This window comes from Dendropsophus ebraccatus, chromosome 12 (genome assembly GCF_027789765.1).
Source record: "Dendropsophus ebraccatus isolate aDenEbr1 chromosome 12, aDenEbr1.pat, whole genome shotgun sequence".
NCBI lineage: Eukaryota > Metazoa > Chordata > Amphibia > Anura > Hylidae > Dendropsophus > Dendropsophus ebraccatus.
This window is the reverse complement of record NC_091465.1, coordinates 71,765,968-71,786,657: the sequence shown is the minus strand read 5'-3', so window position 1 is coordinate 71,786,657 and position 20,690 is coordinate 71,765,968. Positions and strand designations below refer to the sequence as shown.

The following is a 20,690-nucleotide window of genomic DNA, read 5'->3' as shown; positions in this document are numbered from 1 at the left end:
AACTTGAATGAAACCCTAGTGAGTCCTCAAAAACATGGAAGAATCCTATGGCTTAAGGCTGTATCCATGTTTACTAGGCAGCCCTAGGGCCGCATCTATTATATAATCAACATATCATCTCTAGTTTTATGCTGATATATTCTCTGGTGAGCCTTAGGATTCTCCAGTGGGCACCACCTAGAAGCTTATTCAACAAATCTGTACTTTATAGTGGCCTCTTCCAAGCTTTATATTACATTATGTTAAAGCAGACCTGTTGACAGCTTCATGCTTACTAAAGAAAGTAAACAGTGTACCATAGGGGCATCTTACCATGAATCAGAAGATATAACTCTTATTTCAATCCATCGCTCCAGCACTCATATACAAACTTTAGAATTTATATGCAAATTAGAAAATAAAGCTCAATGGGCATTTCCCTGGGCTGCAAAAGCCCACTAACATTTGCACTCTTTTCTGCTGTGCATGCATTGTAAACACCCACTCTTATTAGACTCACTGGCCAAACATTGCTGGGCTTTTGCAGCCCAGGGAGCACCCTGGGGGCTTTACCTCTCAATTTGCATACAATTTTATCTCAGCACTGGAGCGACGGATTGAAATAAGAGTTTTATTCCCTTGTTCAGGGTAATAAGTCCTATTAAACAGTGTAAGTCAGCAAAAAGCTTATAGGTCTGCTTTGAGGCTGGGTTCACACTACATATATTTCAGTCAGTATTGTGGTCCTTATATTGCAACCAAAACCAGGAGTGGATTAAAAACACAGAAAGGATCTGTTCACACAATGTTGAAATTGAGTGGATGGCCGCCATTTAATTGCAAAAATTTGCTGTTATTTTAAAACAACGGCTGCTATATTGAAATAATGGCCGTTATTTACTGTTATATGGCAGCCATCCACTCAATTTCACCATTGTGTGAACAGATCCTTTCTGTGTTTTTAATCCACTCCTGATTTTGGTTGCAATATGAGGACCACAATACTGACTGAAATATATGTAGTGTGAACACAGCCTAAGGGTCCTATTCCACGGGCCGAGGAGGGCCTGATCAACGATGTAAGATGCTAGATCTGCTAGATCGCCACTCGTTTACTGTGCCTATTCCACGGCCCGATGATCGTTGAGCGAGGGCTGCAAGGACATCGTTACCGATGTCCTTGCAGCCCTTGCAGCATCATACATTACCCGGCTGCAGGGCTTGTCCTCCGCTCCGTCTCCTCCCCGGGTCCCCCGCGCTCTATCTTCTGAATGGCCGGTCAGCTGACAGGCCACACTAAGCCAATCACAGGCCGCGGCGGTCCCGGCCTGTGATTGGCTGAGCGCTCCTTCAGCTTACCGGCCATTCAGAAGATAAAGTGCGCGGGACCCGGGGATGAAGACAGCGCGGAGAAGAAGCCTGGACGGGTAATGTATCATGATGCTGCTGCTGTTTCTTCTCAAATCGTCGATCGTCCACCGCGCACCGCTATTCAACCGTAGCGATGCGCAGTGGGGGAACGATAATCGGCTGATCGTTCTCTCTATTTCACCGAACGATAATCGGGCCAAATGGGGCCGATCCGGCCGATTATCGTTACTGTGGAATAGGGCCCTAAGGCTGTAGCATTAGAAAGACATTACATGACAAAATTTGGAATCTATTGTAAGGTTGTGTTAGGCAAAAATTACGCAGTTGCCAGAAACTACAGATCACATGCAGTCCTTCTACACCCTTCCTTATTATTCTGTAACAAGAGAGAACATCACTAATGCGAAGGAAATGAAACTGTAAAATATCCTACATGGTTAAATTGATAAAAATAGAAATATGTTCCTCATTTACACTGTAACAATTTGTAACAAAGACTGACAATCTACGGTGTTTCGTTTCATTCAGTTCATTGAACATTTTTTTATTTATTTATTTAAAAAGCCCCTAATAGGACTAACATGCTAAAAAAAAAAAAAAAAAAATCATACAGTAAATGTACATTTTTCATATGTTTTTATTGAACAAAAGTCAAGCAGGAAAATAAACTTTCAGATATTTGTTATCTGAATTATTATTAGATTTGATGAGTTTATGTAGTCACTGATAGTAAAGGTGATTTTTTTTTAAGCATTTCGTCATTAGCACACATCGTATCACCCAAGTACTAATGTACGTGCGCTCTTAAAAGAATAAAATAACAGTTGTTCTGAACAAATGCAAGAAAAAAAAAATGACTAGAACTGGATTAAGGATGTAGGTGGTTGAAGGGGAAAAACTTTAATATAGGCCTTCGTTTCATCTGTGGAAGCTGGAACACCTGACCACATAGCAGCCAGATGCAGGAAATGTGGTCACAGACGTGAGTTACCCTCTCCACTGAACTGTATGAGTGTTGTAGAGACAGCCAAGCCAGTGACCTCCTTAGACTTCAAAAGGGAGAGCCCCACATGCAGCCTCATCTTTTCTCTGCAACATTGGATTACCAAACAGCTGATAATCCAGAGAAGTAAGTTCCCAGAGAGATCAGCAGTACAAATTCCCCCATATACAGTACACAGTGACTGACATAAGCCTAATAGCCCTTTTACATGGACCAAGGGGCTCCAGATGATGAGTGCAGATCCCTGTGATCAGTGCTTGTTTAAGAAAGACTCCAGCTCAGACCCAAGACCCCCAAGTCCATGCAGATCCCAAGCCTGACTGCTTAATAACTGCAGACTCCAGAGCTGACCCCAACCTAAAAGAGAAGTATAAAAGATGAATAAAAAATCCGGAGCAGAAAGGGGGGACATAAAAAAAGTATACTTACCCATCCCCCTACCCCCTTTCTGCTGTATTACCACTCCCAGACCCTCCCCCCTCTCCCTCCTGCAACATCGCAACCCAGCTGATGAAGTCAGACAGTCAGTGACTGGGGCAGGACACCTCTGCAGTCACTGACTGGCTGAGTAGGCAATCTATCAGCAGTCGTCGGTACTTTCACTCGAGTTGTAATGTACCAGGAAGCCAAGGGAAAATGAGTTCCGGTGGCTGTCAGAGAGCCGGGATGCAGTGCTGCAGGGGCACAGGAACAGGTAAGTATAATTTCTTTATTATTTTCTCCCCGTCCTTTGCAAAGGATTTTACATTTTCGAAGAACTTCTTTCCCCATATTAGATTTCTGATATGTAACCCTAGACCCCTAATGTCAGACCACATCCCAGACCAGTACACTAAGGGCCCTATTCCACCGGACGATTATTGTTCGAATAATCGTTAATGATTAACGATCTCAAACAACCGTTATTGCGAAAGACCTGAAAACATTCACTCATTTCCATGGAACGATAATCGTTACTTATGATCGTATTTGCGATAGTTTTTCTTCGCTATTGCGTTTGTATCTACGGCGAACGACCGAACGACATCTTATTCAATGCAAACAATTTGCGAATGTTTTGCGAACGAGCAACGATAAAAATAGGTCCAGGTCTTATAAAGCGATCAACGATTTCTTGTTCGGTCGTTAATCGTTAACTGCATTTCAACCGAACGATTTTCGTTTAGATTCAAACAATTTAACGATAATCTAAACGATAATCGTCCAGTGGAATAGGGCCCTAAATTCAGATCCCAGATCAGATCCCTTATTTCAGATTCATCCAATACTAACAGATAATAGTTGATCTTTCTTGTCTTTCTCAGTTCAGGCCCATTTTTTAGTCAGATCCACATAATGTAGACTGGCCTTGGTAGGTAGGGTGGGTAATGGGTGATCCCAAGATTGATGGGAACATTGTACCCTAATATCCACCATGTTCACTATATACTTATGGTACACCTTTTGCCATATAGATGGAGTGTCCTGTAATGTAACATGTTACAAGCAGTGTAAAACATATCAGACACAAATCATCTTGTGTGAGTTAAAAAAAAATATATATACACATAAAGAATAACCTATAATTATAAAAATATATGACCTATACAGCGTAACCTATAAACAAATGATACATATAAATAAATATACATTCTGTAATGTAAGCTTTATAGGCATCAAAATAACTCTCCTTCAGAAGGAAAAAAAAAGTCTCTCTAGTGCCACCTATAGATGGCCACCCAGTAAACCAAAGTGCAATGTTTTATAGAACCCCATAACAAAACTTAGGCTATAAGCGAGTAATATGGCTAAGACTCTTTGAAGAGTTGGACTTTGACTTACATAATATCTACCTATAGGTGGTACTACAACAGCAGTTTTTCTTTTTTTCCCTAGGGAGCATTGCCCTTAAAGTTGACTAATTTAACCTGCTGATAGCTCCTAAGTAGGCAAGGGGCACCAAGGAAGAAGGTATGTCTCTTACCTTTATCCTTAGCCCCATTCCTGTGATGTTAATTGTGCCCAGTAAGCCATTAGGAGTACTGCGAAAGTGGCTACCAAAGCTCCAAGCACTCATCTGGCCTGCCCCCTGCCAGGTCCCCTCCATTGATAATCATTAGAGGAGATGGCCAGACGGGGGCCTTAGCCCGGATCGGTGCCTGGGCCACTGGGGAACGGTGCTGAGGATGAATGTAAGAGACATACCTTCATGCTCAGTGTTCCATGCCCACTAGGGAGCTATCAGATTCATCTAACCTGCTGAGAGTTCCCCTTTTAGGCTATGTTCACACTGCGTATGATTCCGTCCGTAGTTCGTACGCCGCCGTACATGTGTGGCTGAAACTACGGGCGTGGGAAAAATCGACATGCGGCCGGATGCGTACGCACCGCGAACATACGCCCGTAGTACAGTTATGCTTCCCTAGCTTGTTTCGAAGCGATCTAAAACAGGTCATTTACTTGGAAATCTTCGCCCAGCCCCGTAAACCACACAGAACCTTTTGGATCGAAAAATCAAGTTCAATTTGGCTGAAATAAGTACTTTGTACGGGAGCGCATGGAAATCCACGGCTGTGAGTTTCAACATTTCCGTCCTCAAACAATGGTCTTGTTCATTTTTCACGGCGCCGTATACGATCCGGCCGTAAGCTCATACGTAGTGTGCACTGTGCGGGCGTATATCGTATACTTTCAAGTGAACGCATCAACCCCAAAACTACGTGCGTATATTCGCGGTTCGCACTACGGACGGATTCATACGCAGTGTGAACATAGCCTCAAACTAATAACTGGATCTCCTGAAAAAGAATCAATACTTGTCAGTTTTGCAAATTCTGATAATCAAATAAAAAATATGTGTAAACCTTATGTTCAAAATAGACCTGTACGGACTTTGGATATCTGTGATATCACATTGTATACATATACAGGCAACCAATGTGGCTGCTATAGGGCCTTTTGAAAGAGGGTGTCTAGCCCTGAATGGTCCCATACACTGTGCTACTTTGTTGCATGGACCTGCGTAAGACTCCCTTCTGTTGCATACATGAGATCAGGCCATTCAGTAAAGGGTCATGTAAAAGGGGTGAAAAGGGAAACTAACCCCATGCCCTTCTGTACTAGGATGCAAAACTGGTATCCTAAAGTGTTCCTCTCATGCTGGCCCCATGCCGGATCAGTGGTGTGTGGATTTGTGCTGATTGGGCTCCCAGAACGGCTGCACAGACCTCGCAACTGGGTCTCCTATGGTGTTACGGGGTTTCAGGCTCCATAGGCTTCATATCGGGTAAAATGCTTTCCCACATGTGAAGCATTTAACATATCCTGGATGTGACGTGAACACGGCTTTCTGTCCTTTCAGTGTGCCCAGCAGGATGATTGATAGGCAAGGTGGCTAATGGGCCTACTTGCTTGTCAATAACCCAGCAGAGAACGCTGTCAATTGGCAAAGCACTTTACCCGACATTAAGCCTATGGAGCCCGGAACCCCTGACACCATAGAAGACCCGATTGCAAGGTCTGTGCAGCCGTTCTGGGAGCCCAGTTAGCACAAACGTGGTAATTGTTTCCCTTTAAACCAGAAGTTCAGGACTCCTTGGACACCGATATGCAATGAGACCACAATGCGCCCAAACCCCCCCCCCCCCATTGGATACACGCATTACGGTATCATTGTATGTTGGTATCCAAGGAGACCCAAACTTCCATTTTATGGAACTTATGGCTGATCAGGCAGGGGGTCGACATGACAAGTACAGTTTTATTGAGGCTATAATGTTTGTTTGTTTTTTAGCTATTGCCTTCTCTCTTCTCTCTTTGCCACTTGGTAATTTACTGTATGTCATTTACTGTATATTCAATATATTTTGGAAGATATACTGAAGCAATGTACAGAGCATTGTAATGCAATGTTCATAAATGGTGACAATAGTGACCGAGAAAAGTCTAAATGATGACGTTGTATTGACACTGAGCCGGGAAAGGATAGAAAGCTGGATCATTGACACTGGTGATAGTCATTTTCTGCTGTTTTTGAACATTTTTTTGTCTTTTCATCTGCTAAAAAACAGACTTCGGTGTCAACCATAAATCAAATCCTTAGTAAATCCCTGACATGGTTGTATCTCCAGATGAAGACCAGTTGAAAGACTTTGTTGAACTCTGTCTTCTCTTGACGTGGTGGACAACAAACCGAGGACAAAGTCTTGTTTTAGCGATCATGTCATACAAGTTTCTCTTAAATTTTTCTCCAATAAAAGCATAAAGAATAGGATTCAGGCAGCAATGCAAATAACATATGCAGGATGTGACGCTTGACGCAACATCGATGTTAACTTTGAAGTCGCATTCATTATTTATTTCCATCAAGGTCAACATATCTAAAAAAGCTACGATATTATATGGAGTCCAACACAAGAAGAAAGTCACCACGACCGCTATGATAAGCCTCATCGCTCTTTGCTTCTTAAACCCCTGAGATCTTAGCAAAGTTATTATAATATGTGAGTAGCAAAATAGCATGCCAATGAGAGGCAGCAAGAAGACAAAGATTTGGAACAATATAGTCGTTGTCATCTTCCAGGAGGTGGCGTGGTTCTCAGGGTACAATGGTTCACACATGGACATGTTGATGTAAGAATCATATTTGACTGAATAAAACATAGCATCAGGAATACACATGATGACACACAAAGTCCATACGGCAAAACAGCTCCAGTGAACCCGATTCTTATTGTGTCTCTTGTAGATCTGGACAGCATATACAATAGAGAGATATCGGTCAACGCTGATACAGGCGAGGAGGAAAGTGCCCGCATAGAAGTTGATCTTGAAAAGGGATGCGACTAGTTTACAAAGGGCTTCTTTGAATATCCAGCCGAAGGTTGCTTGTGCTGCCCAAAATGGCAAAGTGGAAACCAGCAGCATATCCGCCAGTGCCAGGTGAACAATGAATACATCGGTGCTCTGCATCTTCTGCTTATTGGTCAACATCACCAATATGACCAGCCCATTGCCCAGTATTCCGGCTATGAACAAAATGCTGTAGAAGGTTGCTGAAAAAAATTGGTCAAAAACCTTGTTCTTCTCGTAAAAACATACGTCGTATTCTGAACCGTATGAACCGGTTGGGCTTAGAAAAGTCATGTTTTCGTAGTCAGCCATATTCTAAGAGAAATAATAGAGATGATGATCAGAATACCAGAAACAGATTAGAAGTACTATTTCATATAATAGAACGTCTCTATGTGAGGAACCTGATCACACTTGATTAGATTAATACATGGTTACATTATAAGGTTAAAAAAAAGACAACTGTACACGAAGTTTAACCAATAGAATGGGTGATTTATGGATAAATGCAAAAGTGATTTCTGGGCATTTAACATAATTCACATAACTACAGGATGAGCACATACATAATCAGTGGATGGAAGCCTTGGCTTTGCTCATTGTATAGAGGTAGCACAGGGTTGCCATTCCTATTCACTTCAATGATAGCAGCGCTGCAGTAAACAGTGGGGGTGTTACCGCAACACTGTTAAGGAATACATGAAAAATAACTTTTGACATGTTTTCCGACATAAAACAAAAAGGGAAAGAGAAACCTACAGGTTCAATTGCTTACTGTCCAAACTGGATAGGTACGGTAAGTAATTGCATCAGTAGGTTGCTGTTGCACTTTTTGTTTGTACTTTAGCCACATGCAGCGTGCAACCCAGAGTGTGAACAGAGGCATAGAGGTATTGTCAATTTTAGCTGTCTTCTGTAGTATGTGGGGGGTGTGGCTACCTCCTGTTGGCTTGCTTTCCACCCAGGGTGCGGGTGCTATAAATAGAGATTATTTTTATTCTATCTTCCCAGTTATAGGCTTATTATTAGCCCAGGAGAGGCCATTGCTAGTGTGAGAATGCTAGAGTAGGACCATCTGAGGACACCTTAACGTGGTAACACTCTGTTTGATCAAATAGTTTGCTAAGATTCTCATTTTTTAACATATATATAGAACAGGTTTTTATCGCATGTATTCCAGGGGGAGTATGTGCGGTAAGCACTTGCACCTGTAGGTTGCTGTTGCACTTTTCATTTTTTGTTTGCACGCTGTATAAGTGCAATCTACACTGTGAACAAAGGCATAGAGGTAAGGCCATTTTTTTTATTGTTATCAGACATGTCAAAATTTATTGACCGTAGCGGATCTCACTGCTGAGACCCAGTGTGATCAGGAGATAGATCAGGAAATAGCTGGAGAGAGAGTATGGAAGCAGCAAGATCCACTTCTCGGCCATATCTTTATAACAGACAATTCCAACAATGTGAGCCTATAAAACTCTCATTGGCTTTATCTCCTTATTACAGTGGGTCTAAGCAATAAGACCTGCTGTGATCAATAACTTTTTTCATGCCTGATGTCAACATTTATTTTTCATGACAGTAGCTCTTTAAAGTTTTGTTCTTCTCTGTAAATCCAAAGCACGGCAAGAAACTCACAAGGTAATAAGGTGATTACTAGGGATGAGTGAACCTGGTAAAGTTTTAGCATTACTTTTTTATGACTTTGTATAGAAATGCAACTCTTTGGATGTACAAAGAATGTCCAATTGCTACAAGACCATAAACCGAAATGAAGTGGACATATTATTTGAGGGGAATTAAAGTGACTCTGTACCCGCAATCTGACCCCCCAAACCACTTGTACCTTCGGACAGCTGCTTTTAATCCAAGATCTGTCCTGGGGTCCGTTCAGCAGGTGATGCAGTTATTGTCCTAAAAAACTACTTTTAAACTTAAAGTATCTGGGCCCTAACTTTGCACCCCCCCTCCGTCCCTCCTCCCCACCCTCTTCAACATTAGAAATGCCACTGGAACATTTTCTCCATGCTGAACGCTGCACAGGTGCTTAACGATTCAGCCCATATGCCGGGCTGCCACAGGTGGGTAATAGGAGGCAATCTGCCTGGAGAATTCCTAATGATGAAGAGGGTGGGGAGGAGGGACAGAGGGGTGGTGCAAAGTTAGGGCCCAGATACTCCCGTTTGGCACGGGCTTCAAGTTTAAAAGTTGTTTTTTAAGGACAATAACTGCATTACCTGCCGAATGGACCCCAGGACAGATCTTGGATTAAAAGCAGCTATCCGAAGGTACAAGGGGTTTGGGGGGGGGGGGGGGGTCAGATTGTGGGTACATAGTCGCTTTAAGAGGTTAGGTATTTTGAATTTTACTCTAGGGAACCTATGTTTTCTGTGCACTTCTAGGTAGGGAAGATCTGTTAGAACGGTAAGAGTGGTGGGGTGAAATGCAGGATAAGCTGAAAAGTCGTGTGCTCCACAGTCCGGTGAGACTATTAGGAGCACTGCCTGCCCCATAGCGCCAATCCAGCCAACCCAAGGCTAGCCCTATTTATTCATTATCATTAGAAAGGGGTGGGCGGGCCTAGTGGGTGACCTCAGGCAATGATTGCCAGGCTTCCCTGTATAAAAGTACAGAAATGATTGTCAATAACTGTATGAACAGCCCATTGGACTCTTAAACATAGAAAAGGACGAGATTTAAAGGGTCTGTCTGGGGAGCAAAAGACGCCTCAAGCCCTCTGTTCCCCGGTAGTCCCTGCCTGTATGTCCACATCTTGAAAGTACACTTTCCAAGGAAGGGGTGTGCATATCGCAATCATCATCATGTGTGTGTGGAACCACAGTTTCTTGGTCCTAACTAAATGTTATCTTTGCAGTAAGCACCGAAATCCAGAGAGGAACGAGGTCCCTCACAGGATATGATGACATTCACAAGACGAAACTCTTGTTCCACCTTCACACTTGCATGAGTTACAGCCAAAAAACAAAGTGTCCCAAATTCCACATGGTTAGCTTATATTACTTACAGTGGTTATCCACATTTTAAGTAATGTTCTAAACAATTCCCCACTGCTTCAGTGCTACCACTATTTTGGAGGTCCCGACCTGTCCTGCAGTAATGATGTCATGGACATTTATTAAAAGTTATATTGTTAAAATGTACAAAAAATTTTTGGGGGGCAAAATTATTGGTGTATTATTTCTAATCTAATAGCATAAAATTGCTACCACGTGCACATACATGATGGATTTATATCCATGCAAATCCTGTTTCATTACAGAAAGGGTACTGTCAAGCTAGGTCTTTCCATCCCTCTTAATATACCTCCCAAAAAGCAATGCTGACATTTCCAATGAGATCTCTTAGATAGGGTATGGGGACAGATTATTTTATAAGTACAACTCCTTCAAAGTCCATTTACATGTACTATTGAAACCTACGGTAGTATTTCTCCAATTTTTGTTCTAAAATTGTTAAAACTTAAAGAAAATGGTAGCACGTTATATTCCTTGGATTTACGTAATCTGTAGCGGGGACCAGTTAAATTGTCATGTCTGGGTATTATAAGAGAAACAGATCACTGATCTCAGGGAGGCCAGCCAAACATAACACTGTCGGCTGCTGGTTAAAGCCCTCGATGCAGTGAAATCCTAGGTGCATTGCTCCCTGGGAAACATGTATATGCGAAAAAAGAGCCTTTGGAGCCTCATTTGAGTCACGAAACACAAAACTAGCCAGATATCCCTCCAGGAAGGACTCAGCCAAGGGTTGGCTCTGGTAGGGTATTGTATACTATTATATATTACAGCCCACTGTTATGGTTGCAAAGTTGCTAAAATATAATGTAGAAAATATTCCCATAAATTCCCATACTGAACTCACGATTACCAATGAGATTTAAAAATTTCAAAATTTTGAATTAAGAATTTCAAAATTTTGAAAATTAGTTAAGTATAGGTCTGACCGTGTAAGAAAACCACGCCGTAACACCTTTGATGAGTTAAAATCACTCACACATCTTTATGCAAATGATTTTTAATTTTGTGTGAATAAAGTCAATAAATTCATTGAATTTTAAATGAAAATCACAGAATTCTGTTAAAAAGTCACTGTTCAAAGTCAAAGTTCTAGGTCAAAATTATTGAATTTGTCAGTCAACAAATAGTCCCTTAAATTTGTAAATTAAACGTATTTCCACATTAATTTCCTCAATTATATAAAGTCCACAAAGCCTCTACAGTCTATTGTTAGTGAATTACAATGTTATATTGTTTAATGTATTTCAGTAAATTCTATAAAGTCACTGAATTCTATTGTACAATCTGGTGAAATATTTTGATAAATTCTTGGAATTTCCCTGCTGAAATCCATGCATTCTGGAATTTACTGGTTTCCTTTACTATTTTCACAAATTTTATTATGTAGTTTAAAAAAAAGATGAAATATTTTTTACTCACCAAGTCAACGCTCATGAACATGTTAAGCAGAAACTTCTTGTTTCACTCTCAGTCACCTCAATGCAACATGGTTTTGAAAGTAACACATAGTCAGAAATACTCAAAATATATGACAGGGAGGTGGAGATAAAGGGTATAAGCACGTTCCTTCTGTGTGTGCCAATAAGCATACATTACCATTGCCTTTAATGGGCTTCTAATCTATCATTCTGTGTATACACAAAACATTGAATCAGGCTGTTCAGCATACTGGACAGAGGACACAAACACCACTAACACAATATGCACATGTCACATACATACTGGACAAATGCCATATGGCACATGCCTCACTAATACATTGAACACTTGTTACACACAACACTAGCAAACTGGACACGTGCTGCATATACAAATAACACATTGGGCACATGCTGCATATACCACTAACATACTGGACACATACTGCATATACCACTTACACACTGGACATGTGCTGCATATACCACTAACACATTGGACACATGCTGCATATACCACTAACATACTGGACACATGCTGCATATACCACTAACATACTGGACACATACTGCATATACCACTAACACACTGGACATGTGCTGCATATACCACTAACACACTGGACACATGTAGCATATACCACTAACATACTGGACACATGCTGCATATACCACTAACACATTGGACACATGCAGCATATACCACTAACATACTGGACACATGCTGCATATACCACTAACACATTGGACACATGCTGCATATACCACTAACACATCGGACACATGCTGTACATACCACTAACACTTTGGACACATGCTGCCCACACCTCTAACACACTGTACATGTGCTGCATGTACCATTTACACATTGGCACATGCTGTACATACCACTAACACATTGGACACATGCTGCATATATCACTAACACATTGGACACATGCTGCATATACCACAAGCACACTGGAAACATGCTTCATATACCACTAACACACTGGACACGTGCTGCATGTACCACTAACATACTGGACACATGCTGCATATACCAGTAACACATTGGACACAGGGCGAATATACAACTATCACACTGGACACATGCTGCCTATACCAGTAACACATTGGACACCTGCTGCATTTACTAGTAACACACTGGACACATGCTGCATATACTACTATCACACTGGAAACATGCTGCATATATCACTGACATACTTGGCACATGCTGCATATACCGCTGACACATCGAACACAGGATGCATATATCACTGACACATCGAACACAGGATGCATATATCACTAGCACATTGGACACATGCTGCATATATCACTAGCACATTGGACACAGGCTGCATATATCACTAGCACATTGGACACAGGCTGCATTTACCACTAACCACTTCTGGGGATGGGGGCTTAGGCCTGGTCCAGGATTTTCAGGATGTTGAAAATTGGGAGAATGGTTGTCTATTGGAAACAGACAATAGTAGCCTGGGAGGGTAAGTTGTACAAGGTCCTCATATCCTTGGACTAGACTACTGGCCTTTGGTCTGATCTAGCACACACATGGGTTACATGCCATTTATATTTTTGAAGATTTACACCCTGGAGCTTGAATTTGCTATTCCTAAAGTTGGTGTATCCTAAAGCTGAGCATTGCACTAGTAAAGGCTGATTTGAGAAATTTTACTGGAATGATAAAGAAACATATGTGGATTTATTGGAAAACTTCCTTCAGACCCTTTAGTCTGCTCCAGCCTGCTTGAAAGCTTTTTAAAGACTTTGCATCTCCGTCTTAAGGCTAGGTTCACACTACGTAAAACTACGGCCATTGTTGCCGATGGCAACAGCGGCCGTAGTTTTTGTGCAGTGGAACACAGCTTATTAAGCAATGGACCACATGACCACTGTGAACCTGACAGTGACAGCCGAAGACTACAACCCTTGTTCTTTATTTGGTCTTACCACTAGGCCTCTCTCTCTTGCATGCACTCCCTGGGTTGACACACAGACACACAGACACACACACACACACACACACACACACACACACTACTAGACTATTAACACATGCCACACACCCCACTTGTATATACATTGCTGCATACAGACATCACTAACATATTAGGCTTCTATAGCTGGTACAAGACTACAACTCCCAGAATGTCCTGACAGCCACATAGAATTTACTGGGACCTGTAGTTTTGCAACAGTCAAATATTGGAGAACATAAATCTATAGCTATACAATTATTTTTGGCTGCTATTACTACATTGAGCACTGTAAGTATAAAAACAATAGAAAGCTATACCACAGCTATTTCAGTATGGGAACATTGTGGTTTGTCAGATGCTGAGAACAGAGCAAACAGATAGATTCCTAATATGTATTATGTATGGGGGTGCGGGGCATATTCTCCCTTGCAGGAGCTCTATTCCTTTTGTAGATCCTTCTGATCTAGCAAATAAAACAAAGGTTCTGTTATTTACTTGCTGTGTTCTGTGGTAGGGATGGATGGATGAATCTTCTAAGTTGGAATGCGTCACCTAGTCTGTGGGTTTTAAAGCTTTTTTAAAATCAGATTGATCATCAGTTGATGAGGATGATGATATAGTTAAAATCTGCTGTGTTGATCCAGAGGAAGGCAAAAACCCTCATGAGGCAGATGCCAATTGCCCCATCACAGGAAGAAAGCTCTCTTCCCGACTCCAATATCGAATGCAGATCACCATCCTATCACCTGTATTCTAACGCCCATAACTTGTAATATTATATTTTCTATAAAAGCATCCAGGCCTCCCTTGAACTTATGAGTCAGCCATGACAGCATCATGTAGCGGAGTCCCATAGTCTCACTGCTCTTACAATAAAGAATCCCTATCTTTGCTGGTGATGAAACCTTCTTTCCTCTAGACATAGAGGATGCCCCTGTAAGGAGGCATCTGTCATGCTCGGCCACCAGGACTGCTGGGGTGTGCGGCCAGCTTTCTGCAAGTGCCGACCGTCCGCTGGCAGCATCTTTAATGACCAACCTGGCTGGTTGCTAGGGGCGTGCTGGCAAGTGTCCTGAGTTATTCACCGCCCCCAGCTGATCGGCACAGGTGTTGACTATTGTAATGTGCTGACTGGCGGCTGGCACCACCAATCAGCTTTGTTATTCTTCTGGGTAATGTATTCCTGCTGTTGCATTCAAACAATAGTGCCACCTAGTGTGAATGTAGCCAACTGACAGCTGTAACTCCAGATTTCACAGTGTCTAAGGAAGTATTCTGTTTGAATATTTTCGGTCTATGCTTATCTTTGTAGGGGAATCATTTGAGACAACATCACCTTATAATACAAATGCAATAGGAAGAAACCTGGTTGTTGGATTAAAGGAGAAGTCCGGGCATAAACTTTTTTTCCCAACAGCTGGGGAGGAGGTGGTCAAATAAAGCACATTGCTCCTATCCCCACCCCCCGGCTCCAGCGTTGGGGTTTGCTGCCCTCTCCTCCGGTTTCCAGTTGCTTCTAAGTCTCATCAGGAATCCACAATGTGACGTGTCAGGCCTGCTCAGCCAATCACGTCAGGTGCCAGGTCCCCACTCAAATCGAGAAGCGGCCGAGGAAAGAGGACCCTAGCACTGGAGCTGGGGAGGAAAGAACATGTGCTTTGTTTAGACACCTCCCCTCTGGCTGTTGGGAAAAAAACATCCAAGCTCGGACTTCTCCTTTAAGGGCACCCTCAAAAATACCTTAAAAGTAAAAAAGAAGAAACACTCCACCTAAATCACTAGACAGAAATCTTTGAGTGACTCTCTCAATCAGTTTATGAAAGTAACAACAGGAAATGAATGACTACAAAGACCCTCCATAACCGCAAAGTCAAATCAGACCCCCACCTCTTCCCCAACAAGAAAACCAGACACATCTTCTTCTAGTCCAAGGAGCCTTTTACACGGGCCGATTATCGTGCAAAAATTGTGCAAAAATTTACATCTTCTGATGTAAATACGGCAACCATCAAGCAACGAACAAAACTTTGTTCATATGTCTTTGATCGTATCTTTTGAGATGACCTCAAAATTATCGTTAATCGTTCTCAAGTCTTTCAGTGTAAACGCTCATCATTCGCAGTGTATAGATACGAATTCAGTTACGATAATTTACAGTATATATACAAATGCAATTACAATGATATTTACGATTGTAATTACGATCAAATTAACAACCTTTCATAGTGATTTATCTTCACGTTTTAAACGCCTAAAAGAAAATATCATCACTTGTCGTTCGATAAACGAGTGCTTAAAGCGAATGTATCATCAGCTACATTTGCTTTAAGGTTTGCATCTCAATAGAACGTTGCCGCTGCAGGGAGGCCGTCGCCGCAGTCCTTTTTTGAACCACAGCCCAATTGCCGCGCATGGCACTGGTCTTTTACCGGGCAACGGCCGGGGCTGAAGCACTGGAGGAGGGCTGGACCACAGCCCCTCTGTGACTCGGCTCCATTGATTTATCTGTACCTGTAAAAGGTCCCTAAGGCTACTCATAGAGGGAATCCTAGAAGGAATTTTTATGCTGGAAAATGGCAACATTTCCAGCATATGATAATTGTTAATTTTTTTTTACTTTTAACCATTCGCTGAGGAAACAATTTGCAGCAGAAATTGACTTTTAAATGCTTAAAAAAGTAAACTGTTCTATACGATCTGCCGCAGATTTTCCTGCAATAACTTCAATGGGGAAGTCAAAATCCGCAATTATTTTGCAAGTGTTATGGATTTGGTTACAGATCTGTGGGGCTTGGCCTCCTGATTATCCCCGGACTTCTTGCTCCTGCACAGTAGTGAGCTGCAATGCATACAGCACAGTATGCATTACCTCTAAATTATCATTTGGCGGGTAAGGTATTACAGCACCTCATACAGTACTTCATACAGTGTCTTCATGATAGACATTGACTTTGTTATAGGATCACTGTGGCTGTCACGGTTTGGGGGGAACTCAAGCTGGGGAAATGTCATGGTGCAGCGGAAAGTTACAAAGTTCACTGAGGTAAACTTGAACATTGGAGTTGGGCTTAGTGTGAATAGTAACACGTATGTGGTCAAAGGAAGGAAGCAGTATCATTAAGTATAAAGCTATGAAGAATATTATTTTTTTATTTCTACAGCTGGAAATGGAATCAAGTCTCACAGGAAACCTTTTTAACAACCAATACTATGATTAATGGATGCAATGCCGGAGGAGCTATTTGGGCAGATACTGTGGATATGCTACATGTGTATGTACTGCAAGCACCTTTTTCATAGGGGAGAGTCCCTGTAAGAATAGAGTGTGACAACAAGAGCGTCTGTCAGTCTGGACAACCTGACTTGTCTATGCATTACACAGACAGTCTATTTATTTCTAATTAGAAAAATATCCTTACTGTTATTATTGAGCCCCTAGGTGCCCTATACATGTCTCAAATTGAGGGGGTGGGACCCGAGCTGGACTGTTCTTTTGCCTTGCTTTTCTGGCCAATCACAGAACAGAACCTACTCCTCCTGGTGGAAATGTCCCGGACTGAACAGGTATTGTGCTGGTGGATGATTTACCATACAGAACTACAAATGGCATGTGAATGGGAGAAGGGGGTTACTGATGCACTGGGGTTGAGAGGCGCTTTGTGAGCAGAAATGCAAAGACAAACTTAAAAAGTACTAGATTACACGGCAGCACTATGGACAGCAGCTTACATCTGTCAATCAATCGGGGAGGGAGGAGAAAGAAGGCATTCCAATTTGCTGATTTTCGGAGCTTGGGAAAGCCTCTTTGACCTTTTTGTACCAGAGAATAAAAGCATGTTTCTACATTCTGTCAGCACAGCTGGATTTATATAAAATGTACTATGTGTGTTTTTGATTTAACAGCATCTGACAGTGTCAGCAGTTTTGAAAGTGAAGTGCAGCCGACAGATTCCCTTTAAAGAGACCCTGTCAGAAGGTTTATGGTGTCTTATCTTAGGGTAGCATAAACTAGTGACAGAGAAGCTGAGCAGAATGATGCATCACTTACAGTGTTCTGTGCAGCTGATTCAGATATATCTTCCTGAATAATAAGTAGTCCTCTCCATTAAGTGCATGAACTCAGTAGTCCTAGATATTCATGAGAAGCAGAAAACTCTGCCACCAGCTGCTTATTGGCAGTTATCTATCCATGCTGTGTATAGGCAGTCATCTGTCAATAAGCAGCTGGAGGGCGGGGGGAGAAGTGTGGCAAGAATCCTATTCTCCTGCATATTAGGAGAACGGATGAACAGAATAATGTAAGTAATACACCGACCTGTTAAGCATTTCTGTCACTAGTTTATGCTGCCCTCATTTAAGGCACCTGTCATGATTGTGCCTGAAAACACATCTGTGCCACCCTCTGCGGTGAAGATCCAATCTCTGTGCCAAAGGCTACGCTTTTGGCATTAAGTCCGTGTCTGGTTTTGTTCTGTTCTTTGCTTATGTCTTCTGTGATCCGGTCCATGTTTTCTCAGTTCTCCCTGCACTTTCCTTGCTGTGGCCTATTCACTAATTGTCTCTGCTGTGTTCTGATTGACAGGTCTCTTCACCTCTGGCTTTCTGTGATTCTCTTGTGTGTTTCTCCTGCTCTACCTATCAGCTTGGAGTCCGGGACTTCTGTTCCCTTATAACTTGGTCTCTTCCTTCAGTCTGAGCTCTTGATAGTTTTGTGCAGCTTGTCTGTCAGCTAGATCCAGCCTTTGTCATATTGTCTGTATTCCTGGTTTCCCTTTGCTTGTTTCTTTCCTTTCTTTGTTTTTTGATTCAGTGTTCCTCGCTTAGTCCTCAGTGTGCCTTGCCTTGTCCTCAAGATTCTTTATTACTGTCTCTTGCTTCTGTTTCTCTGTTTACCTTGTCTATTGTCTGTTATTGCTCCTAGTGCCTTGTCCTTGTTTCTCCTTAGCATCTGGATTAGTGATTCTGACCTCTGGATTTGATGACCTCGACCTTGCTTGTGGATTCTGACTTTGTACTTCTGCTGCCCTTTTGTTGCCAACCTTGCCCACTGACTATTCTTTATTGTGTTTGTTTGTCTTGTCTTGTTTGGTGTTCGCACTTACTGCAGCGTAGGGAACGCCACCCAGTTGTCTGCAGTTATTAAGAGCTGTTGTGGCAAGTAGGTAGGGACAGCGTGGGGGGTGTTAGCCATAGGACCCACTTGTCCTGTGTCTTCGTTCCCAGGGTCCCTGACAGCACCATAAACCTAGTGACAGATTCCCTTTAAGTTCATAGAGTTCTGAGGGTCCCTCAGGCACTACAGCCAGGTTATGAATGCTACATATATATCCCGTAAAGCTATGACTCTGGCTTACAGCAGACACCAGTATCTGTGTTTTTATTATCCCCTACCCCGGTGCCCCAGGTATACTTTATAGACTATAGATTTGAAGTAATAAGCAATGGTAGACAACTAAAATAGTTAATCTACAGTTGACTCAAAATACTGTAATATCAAGAAGTAAAAGTAACACCAACAATGAGTCAGAATGATCTTCTGATGTTTTTCAGATGACATTGATGAGGTCTGTGATCTTGAACAACTGATTTCTTACAGAATGATGAGACTTATAGGCGAATCTATACATTTTTCTTACTAACGAGCCAAAAATTAGAATGGGTCTAAGATCTGCTGTAACCTCTAGTGACCAGAATTGTCTCCCACTGGCCTGTGGATATGGTACAGGACAGGATTTCTCCAGGTTACATGCCGATAAGAATTTACTGCTATGAAGTAAAGGTAAGCATTGCTGCATTAATGGCTGGAACATTTTTATAACTCCACCTCAGTATAGTAATAAGCTTGGTAATCAGATGCACCTTTCTTAAAGTGTCACTGTCACTTTCAAAATCTTAACCAAAAGAAGATGTGATATAAAGCAAGTTTGCAATTTACATTCATTATTTATTTTTTAGTTATCATGGAAAACACAGCACTTCCTGTTTTCAGACCTTGTTACCTGAATTGAGTAGAGTGGTCAGAATGTTCTGGTTACACCCATGCTGCAAGATAGCGTACGTAGGCTTCTAGCAACTTTGCTCTATCCGGATCAGTTCCTCTTTCTTCAGGATACTGTCCTGCACCTTTAGACTTGTTCATTGCATGGGCTGGGATGATCCCTGACTTGTTCTCTCTGAGAGTGTCTAACACTGCATAGTGTGTAGAAGTGCTGCTTTCAAGAAACGAGTGTCCTTGTCTCCCATGTGTGTCTGTTCACTACCACACCTCAGACTACTCAGGAATTTTGCTCTAACAGGGGACCTGGCATAAGCCAGGGCCCAACGTGACTGCTGTAGGGACCATTCTGGCTTGCGTCCTCCTTGTACAGGAACCAGACTAACACTCCCTAACACTTCCGCTCCCCATGTGTCGACCTTCTAGAGGGTATGTAATACCTGCTGTGGGTGGGTAAGAAGAGAGTGCAGAGAAAGAAGGAGAAAAGGAATAGGTAGAGAAAAGGAAAGAGCTCTCATTGGTGCACCAATCACAAACAACAATAACCCCTTGAGTACTACAGTTGTGCAGTACTTAAGTATACCGTATACATACTAGTGACATCTAGTGGCAAAACTTAGGTACGACTACATCACTACTTTTACTTAGAGTACAGGTTTTTGCAAAGGGTGTATACACTACCAACACCCATGGTGGAACACCACAAATGTATATTGCAAACTTGCTTCCTTTCTAATCTACTGTTGATTTAGATTTAAAAAAAGTTATAATGACAGGTACACTTTAGGAAATGACATTAAAGAAATACTCCGGCGCCCCAGATTGTGGGTACAGAGTCACTTTAATAGCAGTTCCCTATGTCTCATACTCTTGTTACCAGCATGTGGTGTGGGTGTAACTGCAAGAAATAAAGGCCCTATTGCATGAAACGATTATTGGCCGTATTTGGCCAATATCAGCCATTACAGGTGATAATCATCTTGTGTAATAGAAGACAACAATCAGCCAACATGAACAATGTTGGCTGATGGTTGCTTTCGTTTGACTTTCAACATGTGTAAAGACAAA

The 20,690-nt window shown here is 42.0% G+C and overlaps 1 protein-coding gene across 1 annotated transcript; it reads right to left on the bottom strand.

Moving 5' to 3' along the window:
- Positions 1-6,009: 6,009 nt before the first annotated feature.
- On the bottom strand, positions 6,010-11,708 carry LOC138768986 (C-X-C chemokine receptor type 3-like). The gene is made up of 2 exons (XM_069947110.1): positions 11,641-11,708; positions 6,010-7,498 (listed from the first exon to the last, which is right to left on the bottom strand). Exons 1-2 carry the CDS (start codon positions 11,659-11,661, stop codon positions 6,431-6,433), a joined length of 1,089 nt encoding a protein of 362 aa, XP_069803211.1. The 5' UTR covers positions 11,662-11,708; the 3' UTR covers positions 6,010-6,430.
- Positions 11,709-20,690: the final 8,982 nt, after the last annotated feature.